The sequence below is a fragment of the Asparagus officinalis genome, chromosome 6 (genome assembly GCF_001876935.1).
Source record: "Asparagus officinalis chromosome 6, Aspof.V1, whole genome shotgun sequence".
NCBI classification, from domain to species: domain Eukaryota; kingdom Viridiplantae; phylum Streptophyta; class Magnoliopsida; order Asparagales; family Asparagaceae; genus Asparagus; species Asparagus officinalis.
This window is the reverse complement of record NC_033799.1, coordinates 32278033-32297765: the sequence shown is the minus strand read 5'-3', so window position 1 is coordinate 32297765 and position 19733 is coordinate 32278033. Positions and strand designations below refer to the sequence as shown.

The following is a 19733-nucleotide window of genomic DNA, read 5'->3' as shown; positions in this document are numbered from 1 at the left end:
GAGTTTGGACCTTCTGTCCTACGTCTCCTCTCCCCACTCCCGGGGAGAAATCCACTATCACAACCGGGTTTTCTACGCTCACCCGGATAACATTTACACCTCACAGTATCGGTTTTCAACGGTCACCGATCAACGTCTACACTCCACACGTCACAATACGGTTTTCTAGCTAACCGAAAACACTACAACACTCTCAAATAACAACAAATATTTTTTTCTCTAATACAAGGCGGGAACTCAATTAAAGCATACACTCAATTGTTACAACTCTCACCAACCCAAATATACTATGTATGAAAATACAATAAGCTCAAGTGTGTGTGTGTAAACAATGAGTGAAATAAGATCTAACTCAATTAGCAAACTAGCAATAATAAGAATATGAAAATCAACAATAAAATTGCTAGAGAAAAGAGTTAGAAAAACTTCTCTATAAACACAAAGGAGAGGATGAAGAAGATTGAGGATGAATCCCTCAATTGACAACGCAAGCTTCCTCCTTTGTAAACAAAAACCCCAAACTTGAAACAAAATAAACAAATTTTTAATCTCTTTTTTAACTTGTTTAAAACTCTCTTTTGGTTATAGAAAATAGTTATGGCAAAGGGGTACATATAGGGAAGAAGAAAACAACCCAAAAACCTCAAAAACCCACTAAAAACAAAAATCAGCAAGTTACCGTTACTGTGCAACGGTAACATCGGCGGTCGATCGTGGCGGTCGACCGTGAGAAGCAAAACTACAAAACTGGTCTCTGAATTGCTGACGGTCAACCGTGGTGGTCAACCACACTGTAGCACGGTCGACCGTGGCAGTCGACCGCACTTTTCCAGGTTTTGACAGATGCTGGAATTTTACGTATCTAACTTTGTAAAATTAATTAAAAATAGTAAATCAACTCCAAAAATTATGAAATTATGAGAAAATGTTCTAGACATATATACGAATATGTTAGAGAAAGAATTTATAAAATATCACTTCTCAGTTGAGAGAAATAAATATTTGAACACAGATATACAGTTTCTGAAAAAACTGCTAAAAACTCGGTTTTGTAAATTCAATTGAAAATAACAAATCAACTCCAAAATTAGTAAAACTTGGGAAAATGTTTGTATATATGATGATAAACATTTAAACGAAGAAATTTTTCAAATCGCATTTCCCAATTTTGAAAACGCATCTGTTTTGCAAAAACATGCACGAACATGTGCACGAACATGAGCTTATTAAAAACTTGATTTTGTAAATTCAAATAAACATAACAAATTAATTCTAAAATTGATAAAACTTTGGAAAATATTTATAAATATGAAATTGAACATGTTAGAAAAAGAATTTCTCAAATTGAATTTCTTATTTGTGAAAACTCGTGTATTTTGCAAGTGTGTCCAAAACATGAAAATGTGATATACATGAAATTTGATGTTTTGACATAAACAATGTTTTGAAACCCTATGAAATGATTTTATAGACTTAATGAAATATGTATACAATGATTATTAAGTACATAACCAAAACTTGTGTATATATATAATTATATATATATAAACCAAATATGTGTGTGTATATATGATTGAGCTTAAAGTACTAACACACATAATATAAACCTAAATTAATATTACCCAAGCTTGATCTTGATCTTCATCGTAGCTCAACTTGGTAAACTTTGTGGATGAAGCTTAGACTTGGATCTTCAACTTGAATTGTAAGGCTTTAACCACTATTCCGCCAACCTCCATTTGATATGATCGTTATGACGCAATTCCATTCATCCTCCAACTTGTTATTTGTCTACAATAAATAAATAAACACAAATACTAGACAAACAATATTAGTGGTAAATTGTTTGTTAAACATCATCAAAATAAAGAGACCAACAACTAGCCCGACTCAAATGGTAGTCAGTAAAGGCTAATCAAACCCGTTGATGGCTGAAGGTTTGCCAAAAATCCTATAAATGTAAGAGTCATTGACGCACCAGCCCCATTAGTTGGTCTCATGACTTGAGCATCTAACAATTTCAGAATAAGAGCCCTACATACAGATGAATCAGCTTTAACAGTTGGTCCTGCAGCCCTAACATTTGGGACCGTCACGCTCCAATACCTTAAGAGCTTAAACTATGTAGACTCCAGCAAACGTACGAGTATAAACTGTGTTAACACCGGTCAACGCGTTACAGCAAAGGTTAACGCCGGTCAATGCGCTATAGTAAAGGTCGATGCCGGTCAACGCATCAGCAATTTCGTCAAAATAAGGCAAAGGATGATTCCAGGGAGTTCAATCACATTCATATATGAACTTCTGACGAAGATGATCAGGTCAACGTCAACTCAACGACACGAGCTAAGTTCAGAAAACTTACGTATCAACTTCAGTTTAAGATTTCGACAACGGTTAGACGATAAACGTAGTACCGGAAGAACTTCATCTATTCGACAAAATACTAAATAGACTGAAGGCTGAAGAAGTCAATAATTAAGGCAATTCATAGGTCCTTTTATACGATCTCCTCAATGAAATACTGAAGAGATTGAAGACAGGGCATGTCTTATCCAAAGCATCTCAGACTTCTTTATAAAAGAATGAGTCTGAAATACTTTGGAGGGGATATCTGTAGGCATCTAAAAATGCCTATAGGTATCCGCACGCAGCTCGAGACAAAGAGAAGATGATGAACGTCATCATCCGAGTCAAGAAGGATCATCCGATTGGCCGTTGCGTACATCAATCAGCTCGTGGGCGTCAGTCAACACGCGCGCATTAATCAACATGCGCACGTCAACCAACGCGCGCATATAAATCAACACGCGTACGTCAGGCAGCCCCAAGTGACCGACGCGTTCGACGGTCAGTCCCGTAACGAAGCGTACAAGTCAACGAGTCGACCAAATACATGAAATGGCGAAAAGTACAAGTCCCGGAAAGAAAAGCGCCAAAAGAGAAAGAGCTCGGCGGAGGTGACGGACCCGCACCAGCACGGGCCGACCAGCGCCAACGTGGGTCGGATCTGTCCGACCCGCACAAGCGCAGGTCAGATCTTGCCGACCAGTGCCCCCTAGTGGGTCGGCAGCGCCCGTCGCGCTGGTCCGAGCCCCAAACATGTTTTTGACGTTTTAAGCGGTTTTCTCAGGATTTATCTGTTCCAGGGGTTCCTAACTGACTTGATATCATCCACAAACATGGTTAGATCGTTATTGACTGAAGATATAACCAAATCCATCATTCTTATCCAAAACCCCCCCAACCAAAGTCTATAAATACATGCCTAGGGGTTCATTTCACGGGAGAAGATCAATAGGGCGAAACGCTGCCGAATTGAAGAGCGGAGCCACGAATTTACAGCGAGGGTTAGCAGATCTTAGCGAGTTCTTGTGCATAAAGAGTGGAGTTCGAGAGATCTGGGACCCGTCCCGTATTCCTTTGGATTTAAGCTTAGTCTTAATCTCGAGAAGAGCCGTAATCTCGCTTGGTCGAGATTATCGCTGCAGCGAATACTTCCTTCGTGAAGTAGGAGCTTTGATTCCATAATCTGTCAACCGGATCTGATCTACGGTGATCCACGAATATCAACATCTCCGGCACAGGCAAAGATCTCACGCAAGCAGCGGGTGATAAACGTTTGTTGCGCTGTTTGACAAGAGTTGTACTTTTTGTATTTTTATTGTATAAGGAGATCTTATAAAAAGATCGACCTTTTCTTGTTTATTTGAGTTTATTATAACGACCAAAGTTGTAATAGATTCGATGACAATGAAAACATTAACTTTTAACCCAAACAAGGTCACCATGAAGAAATGTTATTTTCACATCCAACTGATCCAATTCCAAACCATACTGTACCACCAAAGCTAGCAGAATCCGAATCGAAGAGTGTTTCACCACCGGAGAAAAGACCTCATTGTAATCAATGCCTTCTTCCTGTGCATCTCTCTTCGCTACTAACCTAGCTTTGAACCTTACGGGAGTGCCCTCAATGCCCTCCTTCTTCGTATACACCCACTTGCATCCATTAGCCTTCCTCCCCTTTTGAAGCTCAACAAGCTCTCATGTATCGTTCTTGTGAAGAAACTCCATCTCCTCCTGCATCGCCTCCTACCACAAATCAGCCTCTGAACTCTGCTCGACCTCTCTAAATGTAGTAGGAATCATCTCATCGACACTCTCCCCCGAAAGTGCATACGCAACGACTGTATCTGTATACCTAGCCGGCAACCGTATGTCTCTCCTCGGCCTCCGAATTGTAATAAAATCTTGAACCTGAGTCGTCGGTCACTGATCCTGCTCAAATATATCTGTATCCTCCAAATCATCGTTGTGCTCGCTTGACGTTACTTCAGTCGACACTCTAATAGGTACGATACCATCTGGACACTGTGGAGCTACGTCAATCTCCACCACCTACGATATCTCCTCTGTCGGGGTGATCTCCACTTGATGAGAGCTGAGAAGCTTCAAGATCGAAGTGGCTCGCATATGAAAGTGTCTTAGCCCAAAAGATCTTCTCCAAACCACTCTGCGATAACAAACATCAGACCTTCTCCAGTAAAGACCGATTCAATCTCTCTGTCACCATATTCTGTTGTGGTGTATGACTAACTGTGAAGTGTCTCTCTATGCTCTCGTATCGACATAGCTACTGAAAGGGGTCTAAAGTGTACTCACCGTCGTTTTTGGATCTCAACGTCTTGATCATTCTCCCAGTCTACAGTTCTAATCTCATCTTCCACTCCATAAATAACTCTATGATTTTATTCTTATGCTTCATGGTGTACACCCAACAACGCCTAGAATAGTCATCCACAAACGTGACGAACCAATGTCGATTACCAAGTGATGCCGTCTTGGTGGGACCCCAAACATCTGTGTGCACTAGTCTAAGATGTCTGTCGTCCTATGTACGCCTGTCCCGAACTTTACCTTAGTCTTCTTGCCAAGAACGCAGTGCTCACAGAATTCTATCTTCCCACTCTTGGCTCTCTTTAATAACTCTTGCTTGCACAATACCTGCAGTGACTTTTTACATGTGTGTCCTAATCTGTAGTGCCAAAGTCTGCTCGCATCCGCCTCTAAAATAGATGAAGCTACCTGGCCAATCTCGGTACTCCCCTTCATATAATAAAGATTCCTACTGCGGACTCCCTTCATCACTACCAAAGATCCCTTAGTAACTCTTGCTACAATATTCTCAAAAGTCACATTGAATCCCTTTGCCTCCAAAACTCCAACAAAAATAAGATTTTTCTTCAACTGAGGAACAAATCTCACTTCATTCAGCTCTCGAACAACTCCATCGTGCATCTGAATACTGACGGTACCTATCCCACAAGTGTCACAGGACTGATCGTTTCTCATGACCACCACACCCACATCGAGCTTTCCGAAAGATGCAAACCAATCTCGCATGAGAGTCACATGATAAGTAGCACTAGAGTCCAGTATCCAATCCGATGCATCCGCATGGTTAACCTATATAGTAATCAATAGAGAAAAACATGAATTGTCGGAATAGTTACCACTCTTAGCAACATTCATCTCATAGGCCTTCAGGCCCTTCTTCTTGTTATTCTCCTTCACTCTGAGCTTCGAGCAATGTCTCTTCCAATGTCCTTGTTCTTTGCAGAAAAGCACACTGGTTCTTCGCTAATTAGTAGTGACCTCTTGACTTTGACATGCTTCGATTACCACCTCTCAGATAGGGACTCCTTCCTCTCGTCGACAAGGCCTCTCCTGAAGTACTAGCTCTGGAAGTCTCTTTGTCTTTCCTCCTCAGATCGTAATTTGTCAGCGCATTAGTCACTTCACTATAGGTGATTAAAGATCTACCGTTCAACAAAGTGAGCACGAAGGTATCATACTTCTCATCGGGTGTAAAACCCCGTAATTTTTTTTTAAAATACTATGGTAAATAGTATTAAATGAGTCATATTATGATAAATATCATTTAATGATGAATGAGCATGATAGTAATTGATTTGAGACCAATTAAGAGTATATATGCATTATACACCGATTCAATTCGAATCTGGAAAAACAATTAGTTAGGAATATATATACATCACACGCTGATGTACTCTAAATCTGAAAAACTCAAAAGATAAAAGTTGTAGGTCTCTTCAATAGCTTTCCAACTCATCTTAAATCACCTCATTCTGAGGTCAGACGAAAAAGTTACAGCCAAAATGCCGAAGATTATTTTCCCAGTCTGACTAGCTTTCCTGTTTCGAGTCAGATTTGGTTGTTTCGGGTTTTCCTCTATATATACATGTATTTTTTATAAAATATTTTCTTTTACATCATATTTCTGAACCCTAGCAGACACTCTCTCTCTCTCCTCAAAAACCCTAGAGCACTTTTTTGGTGAATTTTGAGAGCTTTGTGAAGCAAAATATCGAAAAGATGGTGAGGTCGTCGGCGTTTGGCAAAGGAGGATCTGTTTTCTCGCGTGTCTGGGAGTTCATCATGAGTTTTGAGGCGAGTTTCCATTTCTTCCAATCTCATCCCTATTTTTATTGATTTATTGAGTTTTATTTCGTTTTATTTGGCCTTAAAACCTAGTTTAAGTAGAATTGCTCTTTTAAAGTATATGATACAAAGATTCGATCTTTTTGTTTTAAAAATTTATAAACGAATTCTCTGATTTGGATTTGAGATCTGAAATAAAATTTAACATAAGTTTTCATTGAGATTTATTGGTTTTCATGATGTTTTTGACGAACATGAACATGTTAGGGTTTATATAATTCACCTATATATTTTAATTGTGCTTCATGTAGCTAATTGAACCCTAATCATATTAAACAAGATTAATTATATGTGTTTACCTGTAAAAATGTCAATTTGATGAATTGAAGATCAAAACCCGAAACTAAAATCCATTATCAGGTAAGGCTCGGGTCGGCCGACCGATCCCTGCTAAGTTGCATATGCACGTTTGTGCATGACGTTGACCGATCGACCGATGGCATACTTCGATCAACCAATATGTTGTTGGTTTAAGTATTTGAGTTTCTCCATATTTGTATGTTTCGCACGCACGAAGTACGAGTGGCCCGACGAAACACGTGTGTGTCAATGAGGAGGACGAGTTGGGTTCGAATACGCATAGACCTTCGGGAATGGGTAACCTCATGTTTTGTTTTCCCACGACTAGGAGTTGATTAGTTAGAATAGTATAGGTGTGTGTATGGATACAGTTGATAAGCACAGCTCAGTATCACCTAGGGTGGTGTGCCGATATACCGTTGATGAGGATGTCTGAGGAGGTAGTCTGTTCCGCATGGTGATGTGATGAGGCTAATGAGCCGTACTTATAAGATGTTTGAGGAGGCTGTCCGTTCCACATGGTGATGCAATGAGACTAATGAGCAGTACCTGTAGGATGCCCGAGGAGGTAGTCCATTCTGCATGGTGATGCGATGAAGCCAGTGAGCCGTATTTTCTTAGGATACCTGAATAAGTAATCTGTTCCACATGATATGCGATAAGCTAGTGAGCCGCATTTCTTATGAACATAGTTCACCTATGTGTATTAGTATGTTTAACATAAAGCATTGTACATATTTCATTCGTGTTAGTTACCCGAGAGTAGGGTATGATTTTGAGGTTGTTCTATATGACAAATTTCATGCGAGCTTCACGTTACCGGATGTTTATTCTTGTGATTGTGCCAACTACCTGAGGGTAGTATGAGGATTTGATGTGACTTGTATTGATGAGGTTTGGAGTTGTTTTTATTTTATTTACTGTTTCATTCCTAGGACCCTGGAGTTGGGATTTAGCCATTCACAATTTGAGACATGGTATATACATGAGAGTTTCCTTGTTTAGATTATTTTGCTCGATGTACTAATTCTCGTGTTGTGAATTTCTAAATCTCAATTCATCTTAGTTCAGAATAGATGTTTTTATATATGTACTAACATATTTTCATATATACTCCTAACCCCCTCCCCCTAGGGCGGTGGAGATGATCTCGCTAGCGCTTTGGCGCTCGTTGTTTCTTCTCTTTTCAGGCAGCGAGCCAGGCGTACAGAGAGTCACAAGTTTATGGAGATGCAGTTTAGCTTCCATCTTATATTATTAGTAGTTATTTAGAGCTCCACAACAGTTTATAGTTTATTCTCTGACTTTTAGAGTTGTATTTCATTTTGTAAAGGCTGAGTGCCTTAGTACTATGTCATTTGACTCTATGTATCGAGATATTTCATATTTAATTCAGTTTATCAGTTATACTTCATGCTATTCGGTTGGAACATGATTATTTGGTTATCTCTTTTCTATATCATGTTCATTGTATTATTATCTTTATTTGCCTGTTTTGTACTTGCATTTGTCGTTGATTTCCACTAGAGAGATATTACTATGATGGTGAAACATGTTATTACACAGTGTGGGTGTATGACATGTTTGACATCCTTGGGTTCATCTTGGACTACAGCCTTGTGTGAAACCAGGGGCGTCACATCGGGTAAGGAGTCTAACAAAATAATCGTCTTGTACTTATCAGATATCTTCTCATCCATGTTCGTCAAGTCCAACAACAACTTTGTGTAGTTGGTCACATGAGCTGCAAGTAAGGTATCTCTAGACATCTGGAATCTGAACAATCTTCGCAGCAAGTGCAAATAGTTCTCAACACTCTTCGTAAGATATTTGTTATTGAGAATCTCCCACATCTTTATCGCAGACGTCATGCCAATCACATTATATTTCAGCTCTTATTCCAAACAAGACCTGATCACCCCACAAGCATTTCGATTCATCTTGTCTCATATCGTCTCATCATATTTCGGTGGCCTCTCATGGACCATGATGGTCTCTTCTAAATTTTGAGCATTCAAAGCGTCCTGTACGTCACTCATCCACAAACCAAAATTGATTTTGCTGTCATACTTCACAACACTAATCTTTGTATTCTGAAGTGCAACTTGAACTGTACTCGTCATCGCCTTGCTGCTTTCACCAACTTCTTCTCTCATTGCAAACTAACTCCAATTATAAAGAAAGACTCGAACTTTGATAGAATTGAGAAATTACCCAACTGAACCCTTAGATAGGATTCCAACGCAATCTCCTAACCACACGAGGAAAACGAGATCTCCAACGGCAACTCCACAACCCTATCTCCACTGAAGTCTAGATCTCCAATATCTAAGCTTCTAACAGCGAATCTTCCTCCACCTAATGCAAAACTCTAGATCTGAAATCGGAGCTCTGATACCAATTGTTGAGCGCCGTGCGAAAGCGTGCTCGCAAACCAAACGAGTCGACGAGCGATGCGAGAAGAACCAAACACGAGTGCAATTCCCAAATAAAGGCCAAAATCCAACACAAACACAGAGATTTACGTGGTTCGACAATTGGCTACGTCCACGGGGAGCGGATGGGGAGATTTTACTATATGGAGGAGAAATACAACGGGTTATAACTCACACAAACTCTCAAATATAACCCTAACCAAAGATTTCAACTCCCACACAATATCTCTCTCTCAGAGTGCTCAGAAGACTCAACAATCTCTCCTCTATTAACCCCTAGAAATCATGTTTGTATTTATATCAAACGCCAAACCAAAACCGAACAGGAAATCAAAACAGCCCAGGAAACCGATATCGGTCGACTGATGTGAAACATCAGTCGACCGATAACATGCATAAAAAACTGCTCACGGTTCCATCAGTTGACTGATAGGATTATCAATCGACTGAACGAGCTCATCAGTTGTCTGATCGCCTATTAGTCGACTGCGCAGAAACGTTTTCACAATTCCAAGGTTTTTCTTTAGTCGACTGATCTTAGCATCAGTCGACTGATGACACTGTTCACCGGAAACCTGGTTTTTCAAACATATATATGCTGTGAGGAGACAATATATGCATGGTGAGGGTAATGCTTTGTGATTTCCTTTCTTCTGATGGGACTTCACGTATTTGTGGAATATGTTTTATGCTTGTGTTGTAAGGGATTTTACAGTAGATATAGTTTGTGCTTTTGTTGCAAAGGAGCCCTACAGTGTAATATAATCTGTGTCCGTGTTTTGAAGAAATTTACACATGTTGCGGTGCCGCGGTGGCAATATTCTATGCTTGTGTTATTCATGGACTCAACATGGATATGATTTGTGACTGACTCGCAATGAGGCTCTTAGGATATAATATGTACTTGTCTTATGATGGGACTTTATATGAATTGTTAAGCTATAACTGTCTTTTTTGCTTGCTTGTGTTGGAAGAAGTTTTCATAGATCTATATAATTATTTCTGGCTCCGATCTCTACTTGTCCTCCAAGTTATCAAATTCATCCCTTTATACCCCCGGAATATTTTTTGTCTAATCTTTCTAAACTACTAAATTCATCGCTGCTTACCTCATGAATTATTTTTAGTTTCGCTTTACCCCTGAACTTTCCTCTGAAGTTTAAAGAGGTGAGTATGTACTTTTAAGTGGCGAAAAGAGGGGAACTTAATAGTTTAGGGGACTAGGTGGAGCAAAACATAGTTAATGAGGTAAGCAGAGGACGACTTCAATAGTTTATGGGGTATATGTAGGGATCAAAAATAGTTCAATGGATAATAAGAGACAAATTTAATAGTTTAGAGAGCAAGTAGGCTACGGAGCCAACTCTTTTTTAGAAGTTTCCCTCTTCAAAAGTACAAAGGCTTTGGTTGGCGTTAATATAGGCGTGATAGGATTAACATGTACTTTCAATGTCCGAGTCGATGAGCCAATGATCTATATAGCATAGATCGAGTGTTAAGGCTTGAAATATAAAGTGCTAATTCAATTCTCATCCCTCCCTTTGAGTATATTTATATTAATTCTAGATATTATTTTAAACTAGTTAGAAAAGAAAATCTCCACGCCTGATATAACATGATAGGGGGTGTGGATGTGACATATAATAGGTTTGTTTTCATTCCTTTTGCAAAGGGTGGGTTTTGTGTTCTAGAAGGACAATCCTGTTTTGACTGCAATACTGTATATACGCCGATATTTGACATCTCTGCTTCAAATGTTGGGTCTTGGGCATGAGCGCTGGCAGTGCTCGGAATGGTCATGTTAGGATTCTCTTTAAGAAAAAAAAAATGTAGCCAATGCAAACTTTTCTTTTAATCGCGCCCTTTTTGGTAGAAAAATGCCAAGCGTACTACTCTCCGTGTTCCACTTTCGTACTGTTAGTGGGATTGTGATGACTCACCAGTTGAAAATTATAATTGTGAGTCGTCATGATCTCACTCTTTTGTGAGTGGTAGCGTCAAAGTAGTATAAAGAGCGTGGTAGTAGTACATTTATCATTATTTGCATAAGTACAATCAATCGAAGTGGGAATAGGGGTTGAACGACAAGAGCAGGGGAAAGAAAATACAAACGGCTCAACAGATAGCATCCGCTGTTTTACCCGTTAACAACCCCCATCATTACGGGCGGTTGCTTTAACGGGTATAACTATCCGACCCGCTTACGTGCCCGAAATCGCTCGCGGTGCCGTCACCGCACCTCATCCCCAACCTCCAATATATTTCCAGCAGTCCCATCACCGCCCCCCAAACCAACGAGCTCAGCTCTGAACCCTCCAAAACCCTAATCTCGCTCTCCGACGTGTCCGATGGCCGGAGACTCTTCCGACGCCGCCGAGGTCGAGAAGCTCTACGAGTTCGGCGAGCGCCTTAGCGAATCCAAGGACAAATCTCAGGTGAGCTGATCATTTTTTCCCTCCTCTTCCCCTTTCTAGGGTTTTGTGATTAGGGCTTTTCGTAATTTGGGAGGGTTTCTGTTTGCAGAATGTTAGCGACTACGAGGGGATTATAATGGTGGTGAAGGGCGGGAGCGTGAAGGCGAAGCAGCTGGCGGCGCAGTTGATCCCGAGGTTCTTCAAGTTCTTCCCTAGCCTCGCCAGCAAGGCATTGACCGCTCAGTTCGATCTCGTCGAAGAGGAAGAGCTCGGGGTAATTCATCTTCTACTTAGGGGTTTAAAGTTTTGTCCATTTAGTAGTTTCATTTGGTGCAAATTGAATTATTTTTTCGATCGATTTAGACAATGTCATCATAAGTAGGTGATGTAGTGATGTTAACCTGGAGGGCTTTAAGATGCTAAAGTAAACAAATTAAGGTTTTGAAATTATGGGGTGTATGAGTAGAATTGGGTATTTCTCTGTTCTCTTCGCATGCGAAGAGTCTCTTCCTTGATGGCTGAGTGAATTTTGTTGATAAGTTGATAGCTTTTCGTATATATTCATTGGATTTTGAGAAATTGAATCTTATAGAGTTGATATTGATCATAATGACAATATGCTATATCGTAGAGTTCAGCTAACTTGCTTGAAGCAGGTAATTGAGTTTTTTCCCCTATAGTAAACGGTCAGAAATGATGTCCTTTCTTGGGTAAAGATTTCAACGTAAAAAAATATATTTGTAGTTAGCTCTATACTATTGTGGTTTGCATTGATGATTTACTCCCACAGTTAGCATTCAAAGCCCTTTTTGTTCTTGAAATCTGCTTTAAGTTCATTTTGATCCCCTATTTTTGGACCTCCTTCTCATGCAATGTCATCATAACTGGCGGACTCAATTGTATCCTGCATGTGATGTGCTTTTGCTTGTTGTATACCCCTGTATTATTCTCACTATTACGGTGAATACAATTTTTATTTCATTCCTTGAACAGAATATTTATGAATTATCAATGACTACAGGTCAGAGTCCAAGCAATTCGCGGGCTTCCTCTTCTCTGCAAAGATAATTCAGAAGATGTTTCAAAAATTGTAGATGTTCTTGGGCAACTCTTAATATATGGTACTTCTTTTTGGAAGCCTTAGTTTTCTTAGTTTTTGTCTCATATACATTTTCGTTTGTGTTTATGATCCATTTGTTCACTTCTATTGTTAGAGGAAAATGTGGAGCGGGATGCGGTGCATAAGGCCCTTATGTCTCTCTTAAGGCAAGATGTAAAAGGTAATATGTACAAAATGGTCAGAATATTAGTACTGACAAGTTACTGGTAAAATGCTATTCTATTATTCTGGATAATATTAAGTTGTGCGAATTATTCTAAACACTTTTACATTTTAGTGATATAGGGAAGGAGAGAATGACACTCCTGAATTGTGCACAGGATTGAGAAGTATGTACATATTGTCAAGAACCCAATTAAATATAAGCTTGGAAATAGTTAAGAATGGAAAATTTATGCTGTAATTAGTCACACAAGAAGGCAGTTTATCTTCAAGTGTGGCATTTACATCAAGAACACCAACAAGTATATGAGAAGTTTTAGATTTACAATAAATGGTGAGCGTCATCCAATGAAAGAATAAGTGAAGCAGGGAGCAAAAGGACAATAATTGCTTTCTAGATTTCAAATGACAGAATGGTTTTATTTTATTGATTGTTATATTGCATAATGTCTTTTTAGGTGGGAAAAATTTAAAGAATATTGTGCCACTTGTCAAGGCAATGCAATCAGTGGCAGTTGTTTAGTATAGTAGTCAAGGTTTTAAATATCGGTTATCGGGGATTTATCGGACGACCAAAATCCTTATCGGATAGCGGAAATCGGGGATATATCGGGGATAAGTAGTATTTATCGGAGTGATATACTGGATGATGTGTATATATAATATAACAATTAAAAAATATAATCTAATCATGCTTAATAAAATATAAACATACCAAAATGTAAATCATCATGTTTAGAATCATTAACCAATTGTAGAAAGCGAAACTTGCATCATAGCCTTGAAAAAAATATAATGTTAGTCAAAATGAGCCGATAATCCCGATAAAAAGGTCTTACTTATCGGCCGATAAGTGCCGATAACGCCGATAAATCGCCGATAAACCTAGAAAAACGATAACTGATTAAAAATCCAATTTATCCTAGCGGAGAGCTCCCAAATCCGATAACTCGGCCGATAATATCGATTATCGGCCGATATTTAAAACAATGATAGTAGTATAGATTCTCATCAAGTTCGATCTTGTTGGATGTTTTATAAGTGTAATGTGCAATCATGACAATTTAGAAATTCCTTTTGTATCTAGCTGTCTACATTTTCTTCTCTTCATACCAACTTGTGATTTTTGTTCATGCAGCCTCTTTAACAGCTTTGTTAAAGCATGTGGAGAATGGTATAGAGAACATCCGTGAAAAAGTCATCTGTTTTCTCAAGGACAAGGTAGCAGCATATAAATAAGCACCTTCCTTTTGTACTATATTCTGTAAAAAGATTGACATGGAAGCATGTATTGTCAGGTTTTTCCTTTAAAAGCTGAGCTGTTAAAGCCCCAAGTTGAGATGGAAAGATATGTCACTGATTTAGTGAAGAAAGTAAGTACTAATCACTTGCTTATACCTTTAAGTATTTATGAAATATGAAATATTATGCATCTGTACTGTGCATAAGTATCAATACTTTCACTTGTGTGATTGTCTGATATGGCGTTATGACAAGTTTAATGCTTTGTATTCAGAGCCTGCAAGATGTAACTGGTGCGGAATTCAAGTTATTCATGGACTTCTTGAAGAGTTTAAGCATATTTGGAGAGGGTGCTCCTCCAGACCGCATTCAAGAACTAATTGAAATAATTGAAGGACAGGCTGACCTTGACGCTCTATTTAATGTAAGTTTCCAAGCGTAGATGGTGAGATTTATGTGATTCTGTTTGGCGATGCGAAACTTCAAACTGATTTGAATAGTTAACTCTCCACTTGCAAAGTATCCATTTTTCCCCTAACTTGCTGACTGTTTCCTTAAATTTTTTAAGAAACGAATTCTCTCTTTTTCTTCCTGATGTGTTGATGAAATATCTGTAGTAAGTTACCTGCAATGTAAGGTAATGTTTGTAAATCATCTAGTTTCGTTATGTGTCCATAACTGGGCAATTTACTGATTAAAGACCTATTGGAACGAGGTAATCTTATGGTCATACTAAACTAGCCAAATAGATCAATCTTTCATCTTCAGTAGCGCTGTACTAAACCAACTCAGACCACCTCACATTCTTAAGCTGACTCAACATACTGCAGTTAAAGGCTTAAAGCCAGTTTAAAAAGACTTACCAATGGTAACCTCCATGAATACAATGGATGCACTTCTTGTATAAGATCTTCATTTCTGGCCATACAGAATCAGTAAAGAACTGTGAAATTGAAGGTAGGCTAATGATTAGCCCCTTTATATAAAATAAGCTCTCGTTTCATGATTTCATCCTTATCTTTTAGTATATTAATTATGTTCTCTCACGTTAGCTGAATTCATATAACATTGTTATGCTTCTACTTTAATAGTCCTCAATTTTGCTATCCTCCTAGGATATTATGCATTTTGCTTTTCAAATTTCATAACATGCTCATTTTCGCACAAGTAAATATCTGACTCTGCTGAAACAATTCAAAGCTTTCAATTCTTTGTAAATCTTATGTAACAACCTTGTTTCCTCCATCCATGTTTTTATTTGCTGTGCTGCAAAGCTTTGAGAAACAGTTAAGAGTACAACTTGTCATAAGTTTTAAATATAAGTTTAGAACAGTGTTATTTGTGGTCTGCGATAGTGCGATCTAAATGATTTTTGAGGTTCTGGCTCATATTTCTCATTGTTTGGCTGTTAGTTTGTGTATTTGTTTTTAATAGCTTATCCTACCAGAGTTCTCTTCTGAGTTTGTAGCCTTAACCAGCATATCTATTAATCTGCAGGTTGATGATATTGACCACATTGACAGATTGACTTCATGCATGTACATGGCTCTTCCATTTTTCAAGGTATACTTGGTTGAATTTAGTTCAAGTTCTTTTGTTCTTGAGGATATCTGATAACTGTAGCATCGTTTTCTTTATTGATCTGCTACTTACATATTTATCCAGAGAGGTGCATCAAGCAGCAAGTTCCTCGTTTATTTCAACAAGCACATAATTCCCGTCTTTGATAAGGTGCTATTCATGTCTTATTAATATTTAAGATAATGCTATATTAGTTTTTTCGGAGTTTCAGTTTCTGCATGCCAACCTCTATGAGCACTGCTTTCAATCTCCTGTATGGGTCTCTTAAGTGGTACAGCAGGTCTGGTTCATTTGTATGTCATCATTCTCTTTGTTGTCTTATACCGGTGTAAGACGAGACATGTCACTTTTAGTTGATAGTTAGTAGCAACAATCTAGAATATATAATCGGAATACAGGCTGCTACATCTTATAGGATAAAGTAGGAGATGAGGGACTAGGATGTATCTTTCCATAGCTTCTTCCAGGGTGATGCAACATTTGTACTAGGGGTGAGCGTTCCTTCGGCTGGTCAGCCTTAATTTGCCAAACCGAAATCACACCGAAGTCTTCTTGAAACCGAACCGGACTACTCCGCTTCGGTTCAGTCAGTGCAATTCGGTTTGATCGGGTCATAGTTTACTCAGCGAATGACTAACAAATATTTGCTTTAAACCTACCATCAACTATTTTTAGATTAACAAAAGTTATTATAGTATAGTATGCAAGGATATGCTGCTATGCATTTGTGAACACATGAAGGAGGTGAAAGCATTTGCTGCTATTACAAAAATTGCATTGCAGAAAAATTGTGAAGGAAGAGGGAGTGAAGAAAAAGGGGTTGAACACTAATCTATGCCTGTGATCTAAACCAATCGTAAAAATCAAAATTCATAAATAAGTCTTGCCAGAGACGAACAGTAATAGGGCATCATAGATCCAAAGTTCAAACGATCCCAAAAAGAGTTAGGAACTTTTCGTTTTCTGTTCTTCAGTTGAGAGGGAGCTATAGTTGGAGATGATGAAATGCCAGGGGGTTTGGGGGGGGGGGGGAGACCTAACAGACTGGGGAGGTAAGTTCTAGTCTTCTGCAACTAAATTGGGATTATCAGAATCGCCAAAACATAATCACGTTAAGCATGATTTCATCAATCAGGCATATGTATTCCTAAAACCCTTTAACCCAAATACCCAATTAAACAAGCACATGCCTTTTGGTCGGTTCGGGCAATTCGGGTTGAAATTTCTTCAACCTGAACTGACCCGATATAAAATTGCAACTGAACCGAACTGCCAAAGTTCGGGCAGTTTGGTCAGTTAGAACGGTTTGCTCCAAATTGTGCTCACCCCTAATTTGTACCATCTTGGCAACCCAAAATATCACTCTTATTGGCTATCATAACTTACTCTGCTATGAATCCTTGTAAGATGTTGACATCCAAACCAAAACAATGTAAACAATAACACACAAGCTTTGCCAAAACAATGTAAACAATAACACACAAGCTTTGCCATATGGTTTAAGCCATGATAAAAACAATGATATAGTGTTCAGTACTATGTCATTACCAGGCTAAAGCAGTGTAGGCTGTCTAAAAATCACAATGGATAGCTGAGTCTCCATCGAACACTGATGATGGAAGTTACAATCTGACGACTTCCAGAAGGCTACAATTCGAAGATTTTCACATGTCAAAGAGTTAAAGCAAAGATTACAAAATGACAGTCTTTAGCAATACTCTGACAGAAAGGATTACAAATCGACGATCTCTTCAAACCAAGACGTGGAAGTCCTCCCCGCGTACCATCATCAAGACACTACACCGATTCAATCACCTACGCCGCTTCAACAGCTATAAACACGAATGCAGCTTCTTATGTGAGATGATTGATCTTGATGGCTGCGACAACAACATGACTAATATTATATTAGCAACCATTAGAGGTGCTGATGAGCAGTGTAATGATATTCGACACACTCAGTGGAGATCATGACCTGCAGTTGATAGAGCGTTATTGAGATGCCTCAATTGTCACAAATGGCCTGAATAAGACCTTCTTTACTGGTCTTTGGTGTCATCCATATATAAAGACAGAGAAATCTAAATACTACAACAATCAACAGCTAGAACGCAGCTCCAATCGCTGCCAAGCACAGCTCGAACGCAGCTCCAATCGCTGCCAAGCACAGCTCGAACGCAGCTCCATCGCTGCCCAACGCAGCTTATCAATCGCTGCCCAACGCAGCTCCAATCGCTGCCAAGCACAGCCCCAACGCAGCTCCATCGCTGCCCAACGCAGCTTATCAATCGCTGCCCAACGCAGCTCCAATCGCTGCCCAAACGCAGCTCGAACGCAGCTCCATCGCTGCCCAACGCAGCTTATCAATCGCTGCCCAACGCAGCTCCAATCGCTATAAACGCCTGCCAACGCAGCTTATCAAACCGCTGGCGCGCTACCATCCATCACTGCCAACGCACCCGTCAGTCGCTGACCAAAGCAAGCTCATCACGCCAGAACGCAGGTTCAAGGTTGACTCATTCAAAACGTGATCGTAACAACTTCGAAAAGCTGTTTTCACCCACGATTTGAGGAGTGCTTTAGTGGGTTTGTTTACACCCGACTAATGGGGTAACTAAACCCCCATTTAGAGCGCGGAATTATGGGGGGCAGTTACACCCCTAATCCCCCTATAAACTAGCAACAAACTCAACAGAGTAAGAAGATTCTCTTTTTGGAATTGGGGAGATCGGATTTTTGATAATAGATCAAGAGAGATTTCTTTTCATTAATCGGAGGGGGATTTTCGATCAAATCTTCCAGAATCAGAAAAAGGAGTGACTCTTACACAGTCTGGGAAATCAACAAACGAGGATCTCTAAGCAGTCGATATTTGGCTTATTAACCGAATTATTTTCGGTTCCAACAAACTCTATCATTAGAGTTGTTACTTGTTCTGATCACAAAATCGTCAAGAGTTATCAACAACAGACAAGACAGTTGTCCAGTGAGGATGATATTCGGATCTGTCACGAGAAGCAACTCGACGCGAACAATCGAGGGAGGCATCTCCATCGCTACCAAAGAGAACCAGATTTAAACAAGGAGGAATCCCGATCATCTCTCTTCTCTTTTGTAATCAGGAAATCCAATTGTAACTGAGATTAAACAAATACTAAATCAATTTTTTTTTATTTCTTTTACTGCAAATTTTCACAAACAAAAGATGGCGACTCTGCTGGTGGACTAGCTTCTCTGACGAAGAGGTGGGCTGGCGCATCCGACGTTCACCTCACTGGAACAACCGTGGAAACCCTTTTGGTCGTGGAATTTGACCAACCAAATACAGCACGAGGAGGCTCTCTCTTCCGGATCGCTCAGCTAAAAGGCTACGGGAAATGCTTGTAAGGCCTAAAAGAAAGTCCTTAACTGCTGTGAGACCCAAAACGAAGTCCTCTCCTTTGCCAAAGCCTCCAAGCTCGCTCTGACAACCGAAGATCACACGCCTATGTCGCACAGCGTTGGTACTTGGTTGTAAAGGCCTATGACACAGATAGGCACAATCAACGCCGGTGTTGCTGATACTAAGGCTTTGAAACAAGCAAGAAAAACCTGCTCGACGACGAAGAAGGTCCATCGACGGCACTGCACCTCCGGAAAATCATCCGGAGGTCCAAACCAAGGATTGCGTCTCCGAAGATCTCCTAAGCATTGCGGAACGCACACTTCGGGTAATTGAATCCAATTACAACCTCGGGTGATTCAACTTAAACGCGACCCTTAGTGGTGCGTTGTCCAGATCAAAACACAGCCCTGTCAAGGGAAAAACAAGCACCTCAAGAGTGCGTCCCATAAAAAACAAGACCCTAAAAGGGTCTGTTCTTCAACTAACGAAAGCCAAGGCCTAGTGTTTTTTAAAATAAAATCAAACGCGACCTCACGCTTCGACGTCGAATGCGATAGGGTCCGTCAGGT

General features: G+C 39.6%; 1 protein-coding gene across 1 annotated transcript; it reads left to right on the top strand.

The window, feature by feature from the left end:
• On the top strand, positions 11405-15965 carry LOC109846390 (apoptosis inhibitor 5-like protein API5). The gene is made up of 9 exons (XM_020415622.1): positions 11405-11695; positions 11784-11948; positions 12696-12795; positions 12889-12954; positions 14095-14177; positions 14255-14329; positions 14473-14622; positions 15696-15761; positions 15864-15965. The coding sequence occupies exons 1-9, from the start codon at positions 11609-11611 to the stop codon at positions 15948-15950; spliced, it is 879 nt and encodes a 292-aa protein (XP_020271211.1). The 5' UTR covers positions 11405-11608; the 3' UTR covers positions 15951-15965.

Bases quoted from the DNA above. Each gene is read 5' to 3' on its own strand.
- LOC109846390 (XM_020415622.1), top strand. From the start codon at position 11,609: ATGGCCGGAGACTCTTCCGACGCCGCCGAGGTCGAGAAGCTCTACGAG. The intron at 11,696-11,783 runs GTGAGCTGATCA...TTCTGTTTGCAG, and splicing joins AATCCAAGGACAAATCTCAG to AATGTTAGCGACTACGAGGG. The intron at 12,955-14,094 runs GTAATATGTACA...TTGTTCATGCAG, and splicing joins CTTAAGGCAAGATGTAAAAG to CCTCTTTAACAGCTTTGTTA.